Source organism: Talaromyces stipitatus, genomic scaffold (genome assembly GCF_000003125.1).
Source record: "Talaromyces stipitatus ATCC 10500 scf_1105507295511 genomic scaffold, whole genome shotgun sequence".
Classification (NCBI taxonomy): Eukaryota; Fungi; Ascomycota; class Eurotiomycetes; order Eurotiales; family Trichocomaceae; genus Talaromyces; species Talaromyces stipitatus.
The window spans coordinates 2,613,827-2,638,217 of NW_002990119.1; the positions used below are offsets into that span (position 1 = coordinate 2,613,827).

The 24,391-nt window shown below is 46.5% G+C and overlaps 4 protein-coding genes across 4 annotated transcripts, besides 1 other annotated feature; 2 read left to right on the forward strand and 2 right to left on the reverse strand.

Moving 5' to 3' along the window:
- Window positions 1-358: 358 nt before the first annotated feature.
- Window positions 359-2,051, forward strand: TSTA_106710 (MFS multidrug transporter, putative; the record flags this gene model as incomplete). The annotated part of the gene is made up of 2 exons (XM_002486654.1): window positions 359-729; window positions 827-2,051. 2 exons carry the CDS (start codon window positions 359-361, stop codon window positions 2,049-2,051), a joined length of 1,596 nt encoding a protein of 531 aa, XP_002486699.1.
- Window positions 2,052-2,131: 80 nt separating this feature from the next.
- On the reverse strand, window positions 2,132-3,553 carry TSTA_106720 (CRAL/TRIO domain protein). Its single transcript, XM_002486655.1, has 4 exons — window positions 3,354-3,553; window positions 3,162-3,303; window positions 2,727-3,110; window positions 2,132-2,675 (listed from the first exon to the last, which is right to left on the reverse strand). The coding sequence occupies exons 1-4, from the start codon at window positions 3,485-3,487 to the stop codon at window positions 2,280-2,282; spliced, it is 1,056 nt and encodes a 351-aa protein (XP_002486700.1). The 5' UTR covers window positions 3,488-3,553; the 3' UTR covers window positions 2,132-2,279.
- Window positions 3,554-5,084: 1,531 nt separating this feature from the next.
- Window positions 5,085-17,706, reverse strand: TSTA_106730 (polyketide synthase, putative; the record flags this gene model as incomplete). Its single annotated transcript, XM_002486656.1, has 12 exons — window positions 5,085-8,063; window positions 8,120-9,822; window positions 9,876-9,996; window positions 10,049-10,755; window positions 10,818-13,041; window positions 13,099-13,316; window positions 13,372-15,736; window positions 15,796-16,182; window positions 16,247-16,579; window positions 16,632-16,949; window positions 17,005-17,125; window positions 17,200-17,706. 12 exons carry the CDS (start codon window positions 17,704-17,706, stop codon window positions 5,161-5,163), a joined length of 11,907 nt encoding a protein of 3,968 aa, XP_002486701.1. The 3' UTR covers window positions 5,085-5,160.
- Window positions 17,707-20,106: 2,400 nt separating this feature from the next.
- TSTA_106740 (MFS multidrug transporter, putative) lies at window positions 20,107-22,208 on the forward strand (the record flags this gene model as incomplete). Its single annotated transcript, XM_002486657.1, has 8 exons — window positions 20,107-20,228; window positions 20,279-20,412; window positions 20,470-20,531; window positions 20,589-20,794; window positions 20,871-21,263; window positions 21,317-21,450; window positions 21,504-21,734; window positions 21,805-22,208. The coding sequence occupies 8 exons, from the start codon at window positions 20,107-20,109 to the stop codon at window positions 22,206-22,208; spliced, it is 1,686 nt and encodes a 561-aa protein (XP_002486702.1).
- A 1,103-nt stretch (window positions 22,209-23,311) lies between these two features.
- Window positions 23,312-23,650: a mobile genetic element.
- Between the last annotated feature and the right edge of the window lie 741 nt (window positions 23,651-24,391).

Genomic DNA, 24,391 nt, shown 5'->3' on the forward strand with positions numbered 1-24,391 from the left:
TTCAGCTTCGTAGCTCAGTTCGGATGTTGTTGTTCTCGGACCGAAATAGCCGCACTGCGGAAAGCGATATGGTTGGTCAAATCTTATGGCTGTTGGGCTTTCCGCTTTGGCGAATCATATGCCGTTCCGCCGGGGCTTCCAACAACCAATCATTTTTCTTGCCGCCCCAATTAGGGCTTTTGAGTTAACAAGCACAACCGCCTCATGGCCGGCCATCAAATGCCATAGACAGGACATCCAGTATAAAATAGTTCAGAAAGGCCTTGGCCGGTTTGGTATCAATTTTCTCTATGCAAGTTTCATCACAACAAACGAAATTTCGCCTATTGTTTCGAAACTCAAGTGTTTGACCACAAGCATGTTCCAATCCAAGAATGACGAAACCGTCACCAATGTCAGTGATTCGGAGAGAGCCCACGTATATAACGGCCAGGGCACGATAGAAGATCCTTTTGTGGTTGAGTTCCAGAAGGATGACCCGGGAAACCCAATGAACTGGTCTTCATTGAGAAAGTGGTTCATTACTTCTATTGTGACCTGGTCCGTTTTCGCAGTTACCTTCGCATCGTCGGCATATTCTGAGTCATCGGGAGAAGTTATTGATGACTTCAATGTTAGTACTGAGGTATTCATAGTTGGTGTTTCGATATTCGTGCTCGGATTTGCAATTGGCCCAGCGGTATGGGGTCCTCTGGTAAGCATCAGTTCAAGCACTTTTCTTCCGCTGTTGTGGATATGAAAATCTAACGAGCAGTTTCTGTGTGTAGTGAGTTTGAATGTCAAAAGGCAGTCATCGTGGTATACTAATAATTATGGCTGCCTCAAGATCCGAACTCTATGGGCGTCGAATTCTCTGGATCATCTCCCACATCGCCATGGTAGCTTTCATCGGCGGCTCCGCTGGCAGCTACAATATTACTACTCTCCTCGTGTTACGCTTCTTTGCCGGTACTTTTGGGGGATCCCCCCTTGTCAACTCGGGCGGTACAATCGCGGATCTCTTCCCTCCCGCTCAGAGAGGTCTTGCACTAACGCTTTATTGCGTCGCGCCCTTTCTTGGTCCAGTACTTGGTCCCGTTGTAGGTGGCTTCGTTTCTGAAAACAGTGGATGGCGGTGGGTACAAGGATTGTGTTGTATCCTCGTGGGAGTGATAGGCATTCTCGGGGCGATATTCATCCCTGAGACATATGGCCCTGTTCTGCTAATTAAGAGATCTGCTCACCTGTCCCGCATTGATGGCAAGGTGTACATCAGCGTTCTGGAAATAAAGCAGGGTAAGAAGCAGCCATCGAAAATTTTCAAGAAAGCTTTGATACGCCCATGGGTATTTCTCTTTCGAGAGCCTATCGTGTTTGTCGGTTCGCTATATATAGCTATCATCTACGGGACGGTCTATATCTTCATGAGTGCCATGCCCATCGTCTATAACGAGTACCGTGGTTGGAGCGAGGGCATTGGAGGGCTTGCATTCATGGGAATCGCTGTTGGTCTTCTTCTGGGATTGGTCTACGCCGTCTACGACAACTATGCACGTTATATGAAACTAGTTTCGACCCAATCGGCAACCCCAGAATCACGCTTACCACCAGCTATAGTCGGTGCCATTGCTCTTCCATTTGGGATGTTTGCTTTTGCTTGGACAAATTATCCCCATGTTCACTGGGCTGTTAGCATCATCCTGTCAACGCCATTTGGTTTTGGATGTGTTCTCGTCATCCTGCCGGTGCTCAATTACCTTATAGATTCATACACCATATACGCAGCTTCAGTTCTTGCAGCAGCAGCTATATTCCGCTCCATCGTTGGTGCCGTGTTCCCGTTATTCACTAACCAGATGTACCATAATATTGGAATCCATTGGGCATCCTCAGTGCCGGGTTTCCTGACCCTTGCTTGCATGCCCTTCCCGTTTATCATGTATCGTTACGGCAGACAAGTACGGATGAAATGCAAGTACGCCTCAGAAGCTGCTGAAACCATGAAGCGGATGCAGATGCAGCAAGAGCCGGAATCTCAAAGGACAGATACATATAACTCCAGCAGTGAATAAAGGAGAAACTGGGCTGGAAATATTTCCAAGATCATTTAAATGTACGTAGGTACCTGTCGTTAGTCGATTTAGATTTTGGACTCTGTTTCCTATTCTTTATCTAGATGTACCTTGTGACTAGATATTTATTTTCCCCCCTCATATTCCGAACTATTACCGATAATGTATGATCATAACAATTGTAATTATCGACTCATTGAAGAATAGTGACTTTCAGGCAACCACTGCTCAAGAGAACAATGCCTCTGGGCACTTTTCATCGCAACCAACTAGCGAGGCAACTTTAATCGCCCTTTGGACTCCATCGACCGTCCCAGTAGCTATCGCAATCCTATCATCTCCATTTTCTTTCCACTTGATCGGACCTGGAGGCAACGTTGTTGAAGACGGATCCGACCAGTTTAATGTATACTGAATAGCAGGACACAAGTTTGGAAGCATACCATTACTGAAATCAAAGCCGCCTCCGAATTGGGTGGGGATATCATCATGGTGAATGGATTGGTTCAGGACGGGATAGACGTCCACCGACTTCAACACTACGATCTTCTCCGCAGTCACAGGGTCCACGAACTTCTTCAGGATGTTCCACATCTGCGAGAAATATGTTGGAGCATTGCAAACCTATAAGACTGTCAGTTACGATCACCCTTTTGTGCTCTTGCTATAACTGACATGAATACGATCAATTGTTTCTGGATAGCATGTGGACAAGATCCAGGTAATTTCCCTTGCAAAGTCTCGAAGATCCCACGCTTGCTTAAAACCGAGAGATGATGCATCTATTAAATATACTGATCTGGAGACAGGTTCAGGGGACTGTGGCCGGTCGTGCATTGCTGAGCATAGTGGAAAGACGAATCGTGTAATATAATCGTGAAGTACGCAGGCTCTTTGAGCCATATCGGGCCTTGTATTATTGATATCGGCGCAAGAATCGTGGCTTGATATTTCTGTTGTTTCTCGCCAATGGGAAATTGCCTCTTGATCGAGATGGGCTACATCTATCATAAAGATGGGTAATCCTCGACTATCCCGACGGCCTGTCCAGTGCGGATACTATGATCTAAGATTTCAGTCGAAGCTTGAACACGTTTGTGGACAGCTCACCAGTTTTCGGGTGTCTTCGAAATCATCAACATTGATTAAATCATACAGTTGAGTAACATTTTTCGTACAATGGAATTTAGTTGCTTCCCGAAATTGTTTCAGTGCAGCTGACACATCCATCCGGTTTGCTTTGAGAAACCGTCTTTATAGATTAATATGAGAGTTTTAGCATTCTTGTATAGCATAACTTACAGCAGGGTAGTAGCATCCGTGATGCCGTCTGCTCGATCGCTTTCTTCCATGCCGTCACGACGGTCCAACAGCCCATGCTCGGCACATAAGCCATTGAATTTCGATAATACTGCGGTGTTGTCCGTCGCCATCATTGCTTTTACCGTCAACAGTAGTAGTCAATACAGCGGATCAATCGCTATTTTTTCTTATTGAGCTCCAAGTAATATAATTTGCAGGTGAGGTCTACAAGATTTGGGCGCTATTATAATGGGGCATGCCTGTTATGTATGGCGAATAACGAAGCCTCGGGCAGAAAATCTAGATTACAAACCCCATACGCTATTACCCTGATTCGGCAGGTCCGAGATTATCCCCTGTCACTCACTCTCCAAGGCAGGAAAAGTTAGACTCGTAACGCGCTAGGACGCGGGGGCCAGAAGGGAACAGTGCCGGTTGCGCGCTGTGGTTGGTCCAGCCGGTTCTCAATTGAAGCACTCGGAATCTGGGATGACTGCCCGAGCCATCGGTAATCGCCCTGGTAGTCGCCTATGGATCCGAGGACACTACATATTACGATTACGTATCCCAATATACACAGATGCACGGAGGTACACTCATGTTGCCATGAGGTATTTTGGGATGTCATACCTATTTCTCATATGCCGGGTAGCGAACTACGGATACGGGTATGGTAGAATGATCGATGAGTTACCTGGTCGCCGTGAAGAAACTTAAAACAATCGGGATCCTTGGAACAATGGTAGACCCTAGATGACATCGCTGACATTGCTTGATCTGCTTATCATCAAGATCTCATAAAGATTTGGCCGGTTCACTTAACCCGAGAGTTGGGGCTCGACTTAGTTTCAACCAGACGTTGGCGGTGTGTAATTCTCACCCAAGAGATGAGCAGACAGACTGTGACTTTGTCAGCATTAAAAGACGCAAATAGCACTGGAAGAGAACAGTCTAGAAAGCATACCATCGTCCGCGGTGAATTTTAACGAAGTGCGACGTTTGACTGCAAGATGAATGCCTAAGAAGATTGTGCTTAGAAACAGCCCTGTAATTAGTGTATCTTGGATAGGCAAATAAAGATATGGCAAGCGTGTACTTTCTAGCATTGTGCGTGTCAGTATTCTTTCCATTGCTGGTCAGCAAGTATATTGTTGTCCTCCATCGACCAATTCATAATTCCAAACAGTGCATCTAGCCATCTAGTATAAATACATGCTGTATCTGAACTTGATGTTTTCACACTAGTTTCATCACGATATGACGCTTCTTGGTGAGGGTAAAGTTACGGGTAAAGAATCGTAGGGAATTTCTTTCTGATAGCTTACACCCGAGAAAAGGTTCAGGGTACGGTCATCCAAGGACCAAAGCTCCCAGTGGCACGAGTAAGAACTAGCATAACCTTGCGAATCAGAATTTTCTCGATGGCGTATAATTTTTCAAGTTGATCGTTTCCGAATTCTTCACCTGTTCTTGAACGAAACGCTACCTTTGACAATTCAGAATCGATAAAAAAGTCCATATATCCATTTGCGGATCACTAGACGTCGTTCCTGATCGCTGGATGCACGTTCCCGTTCGGGCCACTGGATGTTCCCATTCCGATTTCGGGTCACGGTTGTTCCCTAGACATGAGCGGCTCAGTGAGCCGGACTGTGAGTGCCCTCACAAAAGCGGCGGCAGCTGAAAAAGGAAGACCACCTGGCAGGGAAAATATGGTTCGTATAGTCACCTAGGTAATTTCCTAAAGGTATATCAATGCGAACAGTCTTCCACATATATAACATGTGTTCCCGCAAACATTGTGCCATTATCTTCGAGAAACCATATCGTCGACCTTGATAATCTGTGACGAAATCAAATACTTGAACCCATTCAACTTTGCTTCGCCGAACCAAGCAGTTGCTGGAATGACAGGCAAGTTCTGCCATTCCTGATAAAGTAGTGGGTTGCTATCATCAAGTCCGAAGAGCGTGCTCCATCCTTCCCCATCCAGACACGCCGAATCAGAATAATGATGATAGCGCACCTCTCGACCATCTCCTTCGTTCTCCGCTGAATGGTATGTGGCCAGTCGTTGTATTTCATTGCAGACTAGACTCGACACATCTGTGACTCGGGCAAATGATATTGAGGATCCGGCGGATAGATCCGCATGTTGGAATCGTTTGCTTAACTTTAATCCTATTTGACAAATGGCTTCGGTCACTTCTGAGATGCTGACGGTACCCGGCGCTGCGTCGTCGTTTCTTCCGGTAGTAGCTCCATCAAGCATGCGAATAATTGTCACGGGAGTGCCCAATGTTTCCTGAGCCTGCTTGAGCAGTGTCTCATTGATGTACTTGCTAGCAAGATACCCAGTAACGTTTGGACGAGAGAGATATGCAACCGACTGAATATCGTCAACAGCCCCAGAAGAAATAAATATAATTGGCGTCTTCCTCGGCGCCGTTAGACGTACGAGCTCTTTAGTCGAAAGCACGTTAGCCGACCTAAGCAAGCGGTAAGGGTTCCAGAATGATCTATCACTTCCACAGTGTAAGATGACATCTGCATCTTGACTCAGAGCTTGGAAATCCACGGCTGATAGACCCAGGGACGGGCTTGTCAGGTCACCCTGGTAGAGACTAACTTTGGGAAGCGATTTGGAGACCAAGAGATTGAATGATTTCTGGCGGACTGCGAGACAGGAAATCCGGGATATGTTTTGCATGTCGCCAAGCTGTTTCAGGACATGACGACTAAGGAATCCAGAGGCACCGGTGACGAGCACATGAATACCTTCTTTATGGTTTAATGTTTTCTCGATTCGATCGAGAATTTCAACTGGCTCAGTGTCGAGAATGATCTCACTCTCCCAGTCAATCGGCTCTACTGAGAGTGCAGTGGCTGTCTCGCACGTGTTGGCCATACCCTCCAACGTCGTTTCCTCCAGAAGCTGTGCAAGCGGTATATCCAATCGCATTTCTTGATGTATGATTACCTGCAATTTGACAAGAAGAAGAGAGTTGCCGCCAGCGGAAATAAAATCGGTTTCTTTTTCCGGCTTGATAGACAAGGTTGCCTCTCTCGGTAAGACGCGGCACCAAAGTGCCCAAATGGCCTCCATTTGTCCAGCTAAATAGGATGTCTCGACAGATGATGATTCTGGAAGTGTGATTTTAGAGATTGCATCACGATCGACTTTGCCATGGCTTGTCATGGGCATCTCTTCAAGCGCAAACAGCATAGCTGGGCGCATGTATGAAGGTACCGAAAGTTGGTGTGGTAGTCGCCGTAAAAGCGCCTCTCGTCTCTCAGCGGACAATCCTGGAGTGAAAACCAAGTGACCAGCAAGAAATTTCTGATCAATTTCCTTGCCTCGAAGCGTAACGGCGGCCGAGGTAACCAGCCCATTTGCGCTGTCTAATATCGATTGTTCAACATCTGACAACTCAACCCTGAATCCACGCAGTTTGACCTGCGTGCTTTCCGAAGAAATTCTACCATCAAAGAGCAATGACCCATCTTCACGCATTCGGCCTCTATCGCCAGAGAAAAACACCGTTTTCCAGCCGTGTTCGGCGTGTATGGGAGTAGCGAATTGGTCAGGAAGGAATTTCTGAACGGTCATCTCGGACTGTTTAAAGTATCCTGAGCTTATACCGGGACCTCCTATGAGGATTTCACCTGGCCAACCCAGAGGCACAGGTTGCCGATTTTGGTCAACGATATAAGTGGAAACATTGGGTAGATGACGGCCCAATGGTACTCGTTGGTCCGAATTAGACTTGTATTGTAGCTCAACTCGATAACTAGATAGAGTTGCTTCGGCTGGACCATAATCACTGAAAACGCGAAGCTGGTCAAGGTTCAATGATTTCAATGCGTCAAGGAGCGATCGTGGAATGACTTCACCCCCGATTCCTGCAACCTTCCAATTTTGTGCTTCTCGAAGAGTGTCCGATCCAACCCACAGCCAACTATTGTACTCTGATGGAGTCGCTTTGGTGTACTCGATATCCTTGTCAACGATAAGACGACTGATGGCTTTGGCATCTCGGCGCATTTCGCGGGGTACGACATAGACAGAGCCTCCAAAATGCAAACCAAGGAAAACCTGAGTCAATGCATGGTCAAAAGTTATGGCGCTTTGTTGCAGGACTCGTGGCTTTACTAGATCAAGTTTTGACATGGCTTCGACGCGGTCCATGATACCCCCGTGGGTAAGGACGATGCCTTTCGGGGCGCCGGTAGTGCCTGAGCTATAAAGAACAATGGCGGGCGCGGAATAATCCATTGTGGCGGGCTGTTGTAAATAGGGCTCGGTACTTGTAAAGATAGAACGGAGGTCAATTTTCATAACATCATAGTCATTGTTTGACTGGTCGCAATCCTTTGTAAGGACAACCCGAGCATCAGAAGAACGTATGACTGATTCCTGACGGGCAGGAGGCCACGAAGGATCTACTGGAATGCAAACAGCTCCGATGTTCAGGATAGCGAGCATTGAGCAAATCCAGTCGGGAGTAGGTTGCTGGAGAATCACAACGTTGTTGCTCTTTTCAATGCCGAGGCTGAGAAGCGTGCTCGATATCCCGTCAATGCGCGAAGCCATCTCGGCGTACGATAAACAACTCTCAGAGCCCTCCAAGGCTACATTGTCGGGTGTATTTTGACAGTATGAACGAATAGTGTGCATTAATGATGGAGATGAAGTTTCCCGGATTTCTCCTGTTTTTTACCTAGTCAGACTCGTGGAGTGATTATGACATGATAGAGAATCTTACCTTGTCCAACTTTCACAGCCTTATCTATATCAGTCTTTGAAAACATTCTTACACCTCCCATCGATAGAGCTGGATTCCGTGAAAATGTCGACAAGAGATTCACGAAGCTGTTGAGAAGTAACGAAGCCGCCTCTGGGGGGTATGACGACCTTTGAGTTTTCATCCTAATAGTCGTTTCTAGTGGCTCATCATTCACTTCCAAAGATAGGTCGTATGCCGTTCTGCTGCGAGACGTCTCGATTCCCGCGACGTGGAGCATTCCTGGCTTAATCATTGCCGGATCTCTTCTGAGATCAGCCCGTCCCTTTCTGTAATCTAGAAAAGCCTGGAACAGAGGCGTGTGGAAGGAGCTGCGAGGGACGTTGAGCATCTGCACAAGCGCATCAAACGGCAGTCTGTTATGAGCAACTGCCGTGCGAATCTTCATCTTGCATTGCGTAACCATCTCTCCGAAGCTCTGCTCTCGCGAAAAAGAAAGTCGTATGGGTAGTAAGTTCAGAAACAGGCCCATGGTCTTGGCGTCACTTTCGCTGTTACGTCCATCATGTGCCATACCAATGCATACATCTTCGGCTGCCGTAAATCGAGCTAGCAAAACATTAAGCGCTGCCATATAAAAGTGGACAGGATTTGCTTTGTGTTTTCGGCTTTGATCCTTGATGCGCGTCGCCAACATCGGGGGTAGCTGTATAGTTGCTTCATGTTGATCATATAATAAAGGCTCCTTTCTGGACGAAGAATGGGCTATGGGCAAAAGGGAAAGTGGTGGAGGGAGCGTCTGGTACTCGGTTTTCCAATATACCACGTCTTCTGCCATCTTGCCCTCCTCCATTTCGGCTCGCTGCCGTTCCGAGAATTCCACATACTGGAATGGCTCTGGCAGGTTCTTCATGCCTTGGTGCATTGCATTCAACTCATGGAAAAGCAGATCGAAGCTAGCTCCATCTAAGATGATGTGGTGATAAGCAATTGCGAGAAAATGCTCTTCCGCCCCCCAGCTGAAAAGAACAAAGCATGCGGTGTCCCCCGATGCTGGGTCAAACCGACGGCGACATATATCTTTGAACCTTTCCGAGGCAGCCGCCTTGTCTGAACATTGAACCTCCTCCAACTGTAAACACGATGTAGGCGAGATAATCTGCAACGAGACGCCGTCTTCGCTATTGCAGAAGCGAGTACGGAATATTTCGTGTCTTTGAGTGATGGCTGCCACAGCGGCCCGCAGATTCTCTACTCTCAGGTTACCCGCGATCCAAAGGCCAATAGCGACTGTGAAGAAACTCTCATCCGGAACAAGGGGTCTCATGGCCCAAAACCGAGCCTGGTTGTAGGACATCCTCGCTTCATGTACTTGATTCTGACTCGAGGAGAGAATATTTCCAGTCAATGGAGTAGTCTCCGTGCAGAGAGTGTCTGCTGTAGTCGAAGTCTGAAAGGTAACGTAGTCATCCATGTCTTTAACGTCAAGACTGTCGCTTTCTGATGACGTTTCAGGAGTCAGCGCGGGTCCGTTGGATGAGACATCATCGCTCTGACTTGATTCTCTTGAAGACTGAGTACCATCTTCGTCTGCTGTTTTTTCTGATACCAGTGGCAACATCGCTGGGTCTAGCGTTTTCAGTACGCTTTGGGCAAGCTCAGAAATCGAAGCACCGCCGATGATCCGGAGAACAGGAACGTCTGCAGTCAATTCTTTGGAAAACCTTTTTGTTACATTAGCACCGAGTGACCCGACTATATAGGGTCTTTTACTAACCATGTACGCAAAGTGACAGCGACCAAAGAGTCGACTCCCTGGTCAATTAGAGGTCCCTCTTCATCCACAGGCTCGTTACTCGCGAGCCTCAAAGTCGACCTCAATTTGCCGACTAAGGCATCTGTAGGAAGGTCAGAAGTCGTACTGAAGAATCATGGAAAACGTGTGCATGCCTTTCAGTATATCAAATGCAGAATTCGCATCCGTCGCAACTAACAATTTCTCGCGTACCGACAGAGAGCCATGAGATGAAGAATGGTCAGACCGGCTTTCTTCATTGGGTAATCTCCAGAAAGAGACTCGCGGGTCGTCAAAATGAGTGATGTGTTCCCGGTTCTTGTATTCCAAATATGGGATTCCCGTAATAATTTCCACTGGCTCTCCATCTTGGTGAGGTTTACCTGCGACAACCGCCTCGGCAAATAGCTCATCAACATCCTGCTCACCTATGGGGACAAACGTATATGGGTTGAGTTCATAGCCCGATTCTCGCGCGGCTTTGGCAACATATCCAACTCCGTAAACGGCACTAAGGGCGATGCATGAACCGGCGAGCCCTCTACGTCTTCGCTGTGCGGTTAATGTAGACAAGAAGTTGTTCGCTGCAGTGTAATTACTCTGCCCACTATTCCCAGCAATAGTCGCCAATGAAGAAAAGCAGATAAAAAAGTCAAGAGGACGCTCAGAATCGAAGTATTCATTCAGATGAATGGCGCCGTTTACCTTGGCGTCGAGGACTACTTCCATAGATTCGTAGTCCATGTTCTCAAAAAGAGCATCCTGTAATACCATGGGTGCATGAGCAATTCCTGCAATGAGAGGCAAGCTTGCTTGAATTTTATCTAGCGCTGTTCGCAAAGAACTGCGATCACTCACGTCACTGGTGTAGTTGCAGCAGATGTTAGTCAACAGCCAGAACCAGCAAGAAAGAATAGAGCTTACATGGAGTGCGCCTGTACAGTGGCTCCTTCGTCTTTCATCATGTCCAGCCAGGCTGGGTCAATTTTTGGATTTCGACTTGCCAGAACAATATACCGAGCACCGTGCCGTACCATCCAGCGGCATAATCCGCGGCCGAGGTCACCAGTGAGGCCAAAAAGGACGTATGTCTTCTGATCCGCAAATAAATCAATTGAATCAATCGGTTGAACTAGCGTGGGTAGTGAAGCAACTGCCGTCCAATCTAGCAAAGTACAATCCTCAAGTTGATTTGGGACTTCCGTGATGCTTGACACACTGATAGAATGGCAAGGGCCGATATCCTTGGTTGTAACACCGCCTGCTACAGTTTCAAAAACCTCTTGACATGCCGTCTGGTCGCCAGAGAAGCTGCTGAGTGGACGCAGCAAATCGGCACGAGTGCGCTTGAAGCAATCCACGGGAAGGGATTCAGCCAACTTAATACCGAAGCTGTTGAGACCCTGTTCGGTTGATAAGTTCCAAAACGAGTGAATGTTGGTGTCCAAGGTACGTTTAATCATGCTCTGTGTTAGATGAGGGTGAAACAAAACCCAGTGGGCAGTACTCTTCTCGTTAACTCGCATTTTGTCAGTCGTGGTAAGCCTTAAATTCACATTCCTCTCAGCAGAATGTCTGACAAGTGGTCCGATGAGAAATTCAAAGGGTTCGTTGACGACAACAGTTTTCCCCGATGGTACATTGGACACAATACGTGATGCCAATAAATTCGCCGCTAGAGCAGCCAGATATTCCACTGGTCCCTCGGGAGAACATAATAAAGTCCACCGGGCAGATACTTTGACGATTGAAGAGTGAAATTCACTCAGAGCAAAAACATTTGTTTGCGTACCCAGGACCTTTCCGTGTACAAGGTACAGGAAGCCCGAATGGCCAACAGAAACAGCCTGTAATAAGGAGTGCTGGACTTCTAGTAGGATCCAGTCAGACCGAGTCCAACTATCTGAGAAGTTTCTGGTGCTACCTGACACCTGGAAGTGATATTGACCACTCTCATCGCCTGGAACAACACTGACAATATTGGTGTCAAGAGATGTCTGTTCTATAATTCGACGATTGCGGGAGTTATAACGAAGGTTCCGCGGAATGTCTGCTTTTATTCGAGGAAGATGCTTACTACCTCCTTGCAGGCGAATCTCTGGTTCAGTCGTCCATACCAGATCGTCAGGCCTCATGTCAGGGGCAATTTCCAATTGCAAAAGACTGGTTGCTATTTCCACTCCAGAGACTTCAGAAATGTCTTGGAAGTCTAGTATCTGCATGCAGACCTCGGGATACTCCTGCCTCAAGGTCCGCGTGAAGCCAACAACCATGGCTTGATATGGATTTTCCGCATAAGCGCCGGTTGTTACCCATAGAATAGTCCGAGCAGACGAAAATAAGTCCTTCAAACTATTAAGACTTTCATCATCCAGAGAAGCAAACAGCGGGCTGTCTAGTTCCGACAAGATGACGTATGACCTTTTGTTCTCTCTGGGAATACCCTTAATTATTTGGTATGAGCAAGTTGAACGTTTTGGCAAAGAGTGTCGGATATCTTCCAGGACTTGAGCTGATGCTTGGGTAGCACCTCCTATAACTGTGATGGGTGTATCCGACAACCATGCGCCCAGCTCTCGGAAAGCTGGAGACAAGGCTTGTTCAAGTATATTCATCTTGTCACTCATGTATCGAGATACCATGAGATCGGAAGCTCGCAAATCGCCGTCAGCTAGTGGAGAATGGTACTCTATTCCGGAAAAATCATGGTCACGCAAGAGGGAATCCCAAGAGGACCATGAAACGATAGGAGACAGCCCTCGTTCCTCGTCAATAGAGTCCCACCAACCAGGCAAAGCTCCAAAGATAAAGTCAAGCCGACTTTGTTTGGTATTAGTAATATTGACCATTAACAGATAACCACCGGGTTTCAATAGACTCCGTACGTTGGTGAGAACTTCGGAAATATCTTTGGTAGCATGGAAAACATTTGCCGCAATCACTAGACCATACGTATGCGGTTTAAAGCCTTGATACTCGGGACTAGAGCTGATATCGAGGGTACGAAATGTCATTCGACTGGTTGTTTTGGAAAAGTCCTCTTCGGCTTGTTTGACAATCTCCGGGTTGATATCGGTGAATGTGTAGCCCTTGTAAACTGATGCTAGATTCTGTAAAACATGCCGTGTGGCCATCCCGGTACCAGCTCCTTTTTATTGGAATTTTAGTAGAAGAATATTAGTCCAAATGCAGATGCCAGACTCACCGATTTCGAGCACATCAATGTCAGGATAGCGATGTGTTAAAGAAGAAACCATATCCGCCAAATGTTTGTAACCCGCCGAGTAGAGTTTCGAATCCAGCAAGCTTGCCAAAAGGTCATCTCGCGTCAAAATTTCGTGCATGTCGGCGTCATCAAAAATGGCTGCAGATAAGTTCTCGCCAATTCGCTTGACGATTTGAAGTTCGGCAGACGTAGGATACCTATCAAAATCTGACTTAACGTTGATGATTACTGTTGAGGAGCAAAGGTACTTACTGTGCTATCAGTTGCTCGATATCTTCGGATGTATCCCTTTCCCAGGCTGCTTGGTAGAATGGATGCTCCCCCAACGCAACCATAGTGAAGAGATGTTCTGCCCAGTTAAACATATGCTGATGGACAGTAAGTGCTTCCTGTTTGTCATCATGGGACAGATTCGACATAAGAGTTTTGGTGTAGTAGTAGACCATTCTCTCTGCTGCTGTGGCGGCGCTCTTGTCCTCTTCTGAGAAAGAGTCATCTCTAGCAATGGGTTTGGGAGGCCACTGTTCCCATACCCATTTAGAGAACATCGCTCTATCTTCTGCTTCAGATCTATCAGAGAATGAACGAGATTTCAATCCTTCGATTTGAACGACGGTGTTACCGTTGACGGACAGGCAGACATCTGCCGATTTTCCGTCGAGGTTATCAGCTGAAAAGTCGATGCTACCATCTGTTATAGACCGAGCAATAAAGGGGTTCAATGCAATGCGCTCAATAATGACTGGAACATAGACGGACTGTACTCTGCCATCCTTTGGAGCGTGGTATGCAACATATGGAGCCTGTAGAGCAAGGTCGAGCGTCGCAGGGTGGATGATCCATTTTCGTGATGTGCTCTCGTCGAATGGAGGAGCTACCCTCAATGTCCCACGGGCATGACCGGTGGCTCTTCGAATGGAGGTTAGCCCTCGAAAGTGGCCGGTGTATCCGAAGCCCAAGTCCAGTTGAGCCTTGTAGAATAAATCTGGAGAAGTCTCTACCAAATGAGGGGGCTCTTTGGCTGGAGGAGCAAGCTCTAAAGTAGACTCGGAACCCAGCATGACAAGTAGCTTACCCTTGGCCGACCAAGACAGAGTGCGCTCCTTGGATAGACATGAATCACATTGGAAGACCAATTCAAAAACTCCTTTATCATCAGGCACTGGAGATAAAACGTCCATCTTAAATGTCACCTCGGCAGCATCGTCCTCGCCATCAAAAGTTATAGCTTTTCCGAGTTGTAATCTCCTAACCTCTATTAACGCGACCTGCCTCTTTCCTGGGAGCATCAATAGCGCAGCCTCCATAGCCATGACCACGTAAAAGGCTCCGGGAAGAACCGTTAGCCCTTGAATTCGATGGCCATCTAACCAACTCATTTCTCGTGGAAGTAGAACGTTATGCCATTTCCATGATTCTGCGGTGGTGTTGGGATCCAGAGTTCCAAGAAAAGGGTGCTGGACCTTGTCATTGGCAAAGAGGTAGTTATGCAACAACCTACTCTCTCTGTAAAATAGCCGGCGATGGTCCCAAGGGTAAATTGGTAGGTCAGTTACCATATTAGGCGCTGGCGCACTTCCATCACCAAATATCACACTGTCAAGTAACGGTAGGTTGGCAGCTTTCGCGCCGAACCGCTCCCATAGGAACCCAAGCGCGGAACTTAATGCATTCCAGTCATCCCCATTTCTCTCCATACATCCAATATATGGGAGTTCTTTGCCAATAGCACTTTGAACGGTACTAAGACAAGGGCCCTTGAGGGCTGGGTGAGGTCCAACCTCAATGATTACGTCAAACAACTCTGGTTCGGAGTCGAGAGCTGCTTCAACTGCTTCAGAGAATAAAACGGGGGATACCAAGTTGTCCTTCCAGTACTCGGGATTTGCGTCATGTGAAGTCATTTGGTGTGGCGGGTGAACAGAAGATATCCATTTGCATTGACTGCGGCCACCAGGAACCCGGAAAAAAGGCTTCAAACTTCTTATGTAAGTTCTTGCACATGACTTCATGTGGTGTGAGTGGTATGCTTTATCGACTCGCAACATTCTGGCAAACTTATGTTCACCATCGAAAACTGCTTTTGCTTCCTCAATAGCGTCTAAATCACCAGAAAGAGTGACACTATCAGGGCCATTGCTCGCTGCCACACCAATGCGACCTGTGAACTTCTCTGAAAGACATAAACCACGAGCTTCTTTCAGGCTAGTTCCAACGGCCAGCATGCCACCGGACGCACCTGAAGGGCTTGCAGCTTCCTCGAGGACGCGCCCACGAAAGTACGCAGCTTTGATCGCTTGAGATGCAGTCAACCTTCCTGAAGCAAAAGCACATCCGATCTCTCCGGAGCTGTGACCAACAACAGTGGTGAAGTTAACCCCAGCAATTCTCAGCAGCTTCACTAGTAGTATTTGGACAGCCGCACACAATGGCTGAGAGAACTCCGCCTCATAGACACGCGAGGCATCTTTGTCTTTCTGCAGTTCTTCAAGGAGCGTCCACGAGGGTCTATCTTCAGCTGATAGACTCCTAAGCGCATCGTCAAGTTCATCAATAGTTTCTCGGGCATACTCGGAATGCTGCAACAACATCTTCCCCATGCCTGCCCACTGAGCTCCTGTACTTCCATTAGAGTGTTGTCCTTTTAGGGAACGCGACATGTTTCAGAAAAGTTACCTTGACCAGTAAAGATACCTAGCACACGAGGTTTCCTTTTGGTTAATACCGTTTTTGTCACAGTCTTCCCATTTCCATTGGCCTTGAGTTCGTCAAGCTTCCACTCCAGATTTGTGCATGCTTCTGTCGTGTCACGGGCAGGAACTGCCACGCGGAACGGCAGCACGGAGCGTTTCTCATACAAAGTCCAGCTAACATCTCTAATCGAAATTTGTGGATGCTGGCGCAGATAGATCAGAAGTCTTTCTATTGAATCGCACAACGAAATTTCAGAGTTGGCCGAGATTGTCAGTGGCACGCAGGAACTGAGAAGGTGATCTGCTGAGGGATTGTTCTGCAAATTCACGAACTGTTCAACAATTACGTGACAGTTGGTTCCTCCGTATCCTGTGATATATCGTCAGTCTATTTTCAGAAGATGATAGGATGATCAAGAGAAAATTATAAATACCAAATGAGTTAACACTTGCTCGACGGGGAACGCCTTTTGGGAGAGATGGCCATGGGAGGCATTCGCCGGTAACGATCTTTAGATCATCATAGTAAGGCGCCACTCTCGGGCTTATATTCTCAAAAAGCATATTCGGGGGAATCATCCCATGTTGTACGGCTAGGGAGGCTTTCAGAAGGCCTGCGACACCTGCTGTGCCTTCTGTATGGCCAATGATAGTCTTGATACTACCCACGTAAAGAGGTTCTTCGTATTCACCGCGAGAGCGATCACCAAAAAAAGCTCGGCTTATAGCCTGAGATTCCTGAGGATCACCTGCTGGTGTTCCAGTTCCTATAGGCTTGTCAGAGCATTACTCATCAAAGTAATGGACGACATATCGTACCGTGTGCCTCAAAATATTGGCATCTATTAGTTGGGTTGGAAGGATCGAGACCAGCTCGACGATACGTCTCTCTAATAAGGGCTTCCTGTGCAAGGTTGCTGGGCATTGTAATCCCCAGAGTTCGGCCATCCTGGTTGACTCCGGTTTCCCGGATGATGCAGTCAATCTTGTCCCCATCTTTCATAGCTTGATCGAGCGTCTTGAGGATCACTGCACCAATCCCTTCACCACGGCCATAGCCATCAGCAGCTGCGTCCCACATACGTGAGCGGCCGCTAGGTGAAAGCATGCTCAGCTTACTTTCGGCAATGTAGAGCTCTGTTGTATATCTTTAGTAATCGCGAATGGCTTGGGAATAAGATGGATTACATACTAGGTCCCAAGAGAAGATTTGATCCCGCTGCAACGGCGACAGAGCAGTCTCCATTTCTCAGAGCTCGAGCAGCATGATGAACCGCCACCAGACTACCGCTGCAAGCCGTGTCAAGAGTGACCTGCGAGATATTTATTTTAGCAAATTTGAATCGTCCATTATAGCGATACAAAACTTTTCTTCGGTAATACATACGCTCGGACCATGCCAGTCGAAGAAGTAAGAGATACGATTTGAGGCCAGACTGTTCGCGACGCCTACACCAAAATGTTGCGGGGTCATCTTGAGATCATGCTGCATGATATCAGTGTAATCAGAAGACATCAAGCCAACATATGCCGCGGTCGATGAGCCCTGGAGATCTTCCATTCGAAGACCAGCATTGCACAGAGCCTCATAGACAACTTCCAGCGTTAGCCTGTGCTGGGGGTCCATACATTCTGCTTCTTGAGGCTTGATGGAAAAGAAGTTGGCGTCCCAGGCGTGAGGATTCTCGCTTAGGAAGTAGGAGTGCCTAACATTGGTGGCATTGTGATGTTTCCCATCTGGGTGGTAAAAAGCCTCAACGTTGTATCGTTCCCGGGGAATCTCAGAGAGCAGGTCTCTAGGTTGCTTCAGTAACTCCCATAGCTTTGACGGTGAGTCGACATCACCTGGGAAGCGGCAGCCCGCTCCAATGATAGCAATGGGTTCAGAGGCCATTTTCTTGCAATGGTGTTATATTGGGACGAAGGAATAGGGAGTGCGATGATAAGAAGTGGCAACATATATAATGTATCTACATAGAGCAGGATATCGGTATTTAGGATGACATGCTGTAGAGATGAACCAGGAACAGGAGCTTGATCAACTGGGAATACTCCCTTTTTATTTCAAAGGGGTGATACCTTTGCATTAGCAACTGACAATAAAAACGGACCCCTGCCGTGGGTACCATTTCAGGCTATCCTTCTTACTATCATTAATCAAACACACTCAGGCCTTATAATGCAAGAACCATGTAATACAAGGCGCGCTTGCCGTCAAATAATCTCGGTTCTATTCACCCTGGTCAAAAGTGGTAAGAAATCAATCTAGAAGTGGAATCAATGCATGCATTCCTATATGTACTCAGCCCTGGTTCACAAGCTGATGGCACGAGTCACGCCTACTGATGGATGATTTACTGGTTTCCTAACTTTTAGACGCAGATTTCATGACCAAAGCATTATTCGAATGTGCAACTCATGCCTCTTCATCGTTGTTTAATGGTTGTTATGTTGATGCAGCTATATGACTTGTTCATTTAAATCCCTCCGGGGCTGTAGACACATGGTCACAGTTCTAGCGTCAGCAACATCAGTAGGTAGCTTTGAAGCTTTCAATGTTGATGGCTGCATATATACTGTCCGGTAGTAGCCCCTGAGAACAATCAATCGTTCAGACCAATGATTGATCCTGCTAATAGTGCTATAGAAACCCTCAGAGCTGCAGAGATATTGTCCGGTGTGTCCGGTGTCAGCATGAATCGATCAGTTGATCCAATAGTTGGCCCTGCTATTGGTGTTATAATCCCCTGAGAATCTGAGCAGTATAAGACTCCTCTCGAATCAGATACATAGGACTTCGCACGAAATCATATCTCAGAATTAATCTAGAGTTCAAGGGACGCTACTAAGTATATGCAGCTAAAGAAGGATGACTGTGCATTATACTGGCAGCTCTCTTATAATTGGGTCAAATGACGCCGCAACCAAATACAAATACGATGTGTTGGGAACTTGACCAATTAGTCCAACAAGCTGCGCGCCTACCTACTACATGTGGTAAGATGTAGCCAGCAACGAGGATCGTACCTAGTGTGTAGAACGAGAAGACAGAATTTCCAAGATAACATGACCGTCTGCATGTAAGTGATTAAATAGTATTCTAGATATTAATCTGCTGTTAGGGGCGGTATGTGTATATAATCACCTGCCTAGGTAGGTATATGTGTGATGATCACAGGGAGGTATTCATACCATATTTATATCCGAATTTCCAGTATGCTAATATTATGTTGGGAATATCACCTCACATCACATATCACCTTTGCCAGCTATTTACATCCATACTAGATCATCTAGTATGCGCGCAGCTTTTTGGTCTAGTTGGTCAAAAGCCCAACATATTATGATACAAGAAGTGTACATACATACCGTTAAACTGTGCCCAAAGCTAATGTCCACGTTTTTCTGGGTACGGAGCAGGGGATTCAAGTCCAATGCAGTGTCTCAATGCAGGGTACGTGATGACAGGATCCACTGTATTGATATTACACAGAATTAATTTTGGGGTCAGCTTTTTCTCACACATGTTGGTACCGGATACTATAGCTACATAAGCGACAAAAGTCATAATATGCTAGTTCCATATGTCCCTTACGGATTACGAGCGAAAATAACGTCTGAAACAACACATCACAATTGAAGACTCAAAAACATTGAAAATCTATAAGATTGAGGTACCTAATCCACTCTTCCAATTTACCCGAAAGTCTAAAAAAGCTTCTATCCTAGCGAGAGATGAATCGATTTACTCGGAAAGGACAGAGTATTCTGTACGTCCTAGTGAGGCTAGGGCGAGAGTCGGGTGATATTCGGAGCTGACATTCAAAAATCAGGAGATTGACTCGAGTCTATAATATCCAACACTTTCCGAGTCTGTCGTGTACAAAAGTGCGGCGCAGTCAAGCAACCTTGGAGGAGGAAAAGGTTGCATAAACGAGGAGTCACTTGTATTGAACGAGGTTGAACGAGGTTGAACGAGGTTGTAGCAATGCAATGGAGGCGCTAATTGGATCGTCCTGGCAAGGATCTGTCATGCCAGAACACCGGTAATATATGATCCCTGCATGACGGACAAAGAAATAACCGGGATCAACCGTAGTGTTATTATTAGTTTTAGTAGAAAGGTAGCCTAGAAGGTGAATAGAAAGAAGCCAATTAGAAAAGCTTGTCTTAACTCCGGTGCCTGCACTTTCCTTGGTGTAGTCCTTAGACTGCCTACTGTGCTCATCTCTTGGTTGTTTTTACTACTTTTCCCAGAACAGTTCACCATCTAAATGGTATTCGAGAAACTAAGATGGCTGTAGAAACGGATTCACCCATAGCTGCCGCCGACGAGCAGAATGGTCGCCAGCAACAGCTGCAGCCGCCACCGGGAGTTCATCTCTACGGCTGGCGTCTCTATCTTGTCCAGTTCAGGTACGCAGTCGTCTTTTTATTTTGTTTGATCTGTCGCTGATTCTGCTCAGTTTGTATCTCGGTCTCATTCTTAGTATCATGGACTCGTCCGCTGTATCCACAGCTCTTGTCACCATCGGCGATCATTTTAATGACTTTACGCGCATCCAATGGGTCGTGTTAGCCTACATGTTGACGTACCTAGGTTGATATAATTTTGCACTGTGGAATACATGCACTCAATTTGCTAATACTATTCTAGGCTTTGCCTTGACATTCTCACGAATGAGCGATGTAATCGGGAGGAAATGGGCAACCATTACCGTACGTCAACACGTCAGTTTATCAGTCCGTCTCCTTCAGATACTATAATGTCTACAGGCTCTTATCTTCATTGGCGCCTTCTCGATAGGCTGTGGCTGGGCCCAAACTATCCAACAGTTGATTGCCTTCCGTGCTTTGCAGGGCGTCGGCGGCGCCGGTTTGTACTCCATGGCTTTCATTGTCCTGCCCGAGATGACCCCTCCCGAAAATATCCCCGTGATGAGCGGCTTGATCGGTGGCGTGACTATTGTTTCGGCAGTGTTGTAAGGAATCGTATCCATACTTTTGTCTCATTCTCGTTCCCTAGCATTCCGCTAATAAAGTCCACTAAATATCTAGAGGACCTGTGATAGGTGGCGTTATCACGACGCATTCGACGTGGCGCTGGGTTTTCTGGTTCAACATTCCTGTTGTCGGGACCATCCTTGTGCCTATGATCGTTTTCTGCCCAGACTTCAAGTATCAAGGACGTATGAAGTGGAGACAGTTTGACTTTATTGGCTGTTTAATCTACCTGGTAACCTGCGTCCTACTCATTACTGCTCTTCAGGAAGCTGGCGCCGGGTCAATTGCATGGCAGTCGGCTGCATTCATCGTCTGCATGATCCTGGCTGGTCTGGCGTTCGTTGGGTTTGCCTCGTGGATTGCGTTTCTTTCTGGAGGCAAGCATTCCACTATGCCGCTATTCCCGGCGCGCATTATCAAACATCGTATCATGCTTTCAACTGTGATGTAGGTCTCATCCCAGCCTTAGTAGTCATAAGGTTTTTACTAACGAGGACCAGGGTATCTACCTGTATTGGATTCGTGTTCTACTCAATCCTAGTGCAATTACCGGAGCGCTTCCAGATTGTCAATGGAGACACTGCTGAAATATCTGGCGTTTCGCTTTTGGCTCTCTCGGGGCCATCGGCAGTTGGTATGTGTACACAAAAATTACAGATAAAGAATGAAACTTGCTAAATTGAACAGGCTCTTTCTTAGGCGGCGCTTTATCAAGCAAGAAAAACAACACGTTCTCTACCCTAATCATCGGGTGCAGTCTGATCCTCTTGGGCAATGGACTGTTTCATACCGTCGGTCCCAGCCATTCTGTCCCCTCAAAAGCATATGGATTTGAGGCTATAATGGGCCTGGGCTTTGGCATGATCTTCTCCACCACGACGGTCCTGATCAAGCTGCATGCCGAGCGGGAAGACGCCGGTACGTTCGATCTATCGCTTAATGTATTACGTAACTAGCCAGAGATAACTTCCAACTGACAAATCCCCAGCATCGGCGCAAGGCCTCATGTCTCAAGGTCGTCTCCTCGGCGGTAACCTCGGTCTCGCAATTGCCACCGTCGTGCTCAACCAACAACTCGTCTCCGACCTAAGCGGCATCGTGCCCTCCGACGAACTCGACAACCTTCGCCACTCCCTGCTAGCCATGTCATCTCTCACAGCGCAGCAGGCAGCAGTCGTGCGACAAGCGTTTGCGGACGCGTTCAAGACGCAGCTCGTAATCAATATGGGTGTTGCTGGCGCCGCGTTTGTGTTCTCGATGTACACCTGGGAGCGCCATCCGACCACATTCGCGCAGGTATTGCAGCAAATGGCAGACGATGAGGATGCTTCCGCTGCTAATTCTACGGCTGTAGCGCAGATTAACGAACGGCCTACGGCTTCTAGTACCTAAGCAAAGAATAACTTGCGCAGGTTGTTATACTGCTTTACTGTTTTTACTACTGAATATAGATGAATAGTCTCTGAGGAAAGGTTCGGATTGGTTATGATAACATTTGGTACCTGCATTGCTGAGATAACTCTTTACTTGTTGCTCATACTTTTCTATATTTCGTGTCCTGTACTCTCCCAGTTCAGAAAGCTGTAGCCCAAGTGACTGAGAGACTCACCATATCAGTTTACGCACTCATTGCCAAATCGAGTTGTCTTCCTTTTGCTTGACAGGTTCGACAATGGTATTGTGAATTTCCATTTCACTATTCGTAGATATTCAACGCATGCTCATTTGGATATCAACATTCTATACGGTCGGATGGGCTTTCCTAGTTGTTGAATTAGGGCTGATTATCGCTTCCGTGTCAATGCGCAATAGGTATCCGCAATATCCGTATCAAGTCAGCTGAACCCCATAGTTTCGTACGTAACATATGCTGAGTGATTACCGGGGACAATCCTGGTGATGAAATCGCGGGATTGTTTTCTATGAGCGCCCTCCCATACAACTTCGCTGTTCAGGAAAAGCCGGCTCAACAAGCGCAAACAAGACATTAACTTGAACGAAGACTATACGTTAACGACAGAGCAACATATAGGGTAAGTTTGATTCGGCAGCAGTGATTGTCCACTGTGGGTGGAATAGAAGCAGATGGTTTTGGAATCCATGTATACAGTGCTGGCACGTATAACAATGCCGGGTTCTATAGGTATTATATGGGATCATGCCTCAAACTCTCAACCGGCTCCGCTCTCCGGGTTCACCTTCTGATAAATTGTCAAAACCCGATACTATAACTTGACCATCCTGCTCCTGCCTTGTTAGGATATGCCGAGGCAGGTTCTGAGATAGCTCGGGTATTGCGGAAAGTGAACTATGCTAACTGCATATTCTTCTATAAAAGAGATAATCTCCAGAGTCTATATAAGGCCTTGTTAAGTTGTAAGACTTTTCCAGGTTTTCAATACCCTGGAGCCATTCTCATATACATATCCTTATCCAGTTTAGCGTTAATAAAGGCATTCACAGTGTTATATTGCCTAAGCTCCAAATCAGAACCGTACAGCTATTGCCATAAGAGTCCTAAAAGATCTGCTTGCAAGAGTAGCAGCGTACATGTCTCTCAACTCATTTTTCTTCTCTTGGTCTCCTCTTACCACAAGTCTTGCCTTGCACTTGACTAATCTTCCCTTCTTATTAGGTTTATACACATATACCCACATATAGTCGAGAATCTGCTTTCCTTATGCCTCTGAGATAGGCACTTCCGTCCAAGAGCCTGAAGGATTGTGGCTTTTAAGATAGGCTAACTCAGCTTCCAGGAATTCCTTACTATAGGGGTGATTTCTAAGTTCTCCATGACTCTTTGATGCAGGCGGTAAGTCTTTAACTATACTCGATTAGAGTCGTCGACCAGCCCCTATAGTATGTTGAAGGCTTGCATAGTTAAATATAATAGTGTTTACTCAATACTCTTAGTGCTAAGTACCTACAAGGAAAGCAGCTCTCCAAGGATTAAGCTCCCCTCATTGTATAGTTAAAGTAGCAGCAGCGGTATTAGTAGAGGTCCTAAAGGGATCTTTGCTGCTCTTCTCAAGCAACCTTTAAGGCCTGTCCCTAAGGAAAAGCTTGTCATAATATATCATAGAGTCACACAGATTGAGAGCCCTTTTAGCGCTTTCCCTAAACTCAGTAAGTAAACTTTTAGTTCTTGTAAGGCGGAGAACTTAGAATCGGGGATAACTTCACCACGGAATGTTGGAACGCAATACGCTATCCCTAATTGGGAATCCATCATAATACTAACATGAAGAAATTTCGAATACTGACGAGATATAGACATCCAATCAGCTTTATATGCCTATGTCTAGAAGGTTCGACTGGACGTCATCTCATGATCTAGTTTGTACAGGACCTCACATATAAAAGAGGTCAACATTCCTGACAAGTTTTGTATTAGGGAGTGTGCATCAATACATAGAAATTCTCAACTCTAAGTTCTTATTATTTGCCTATATTCCGTATCCATCCTTACAAAATGAGTACCTTTGCACCTACTAATTGGTGACTTAGCTAGTCATTTTAACTTAGCTGGTTCGTCAAACGTCACTTCTTTCCCAAAAGGAGTTGGGTCACACTAG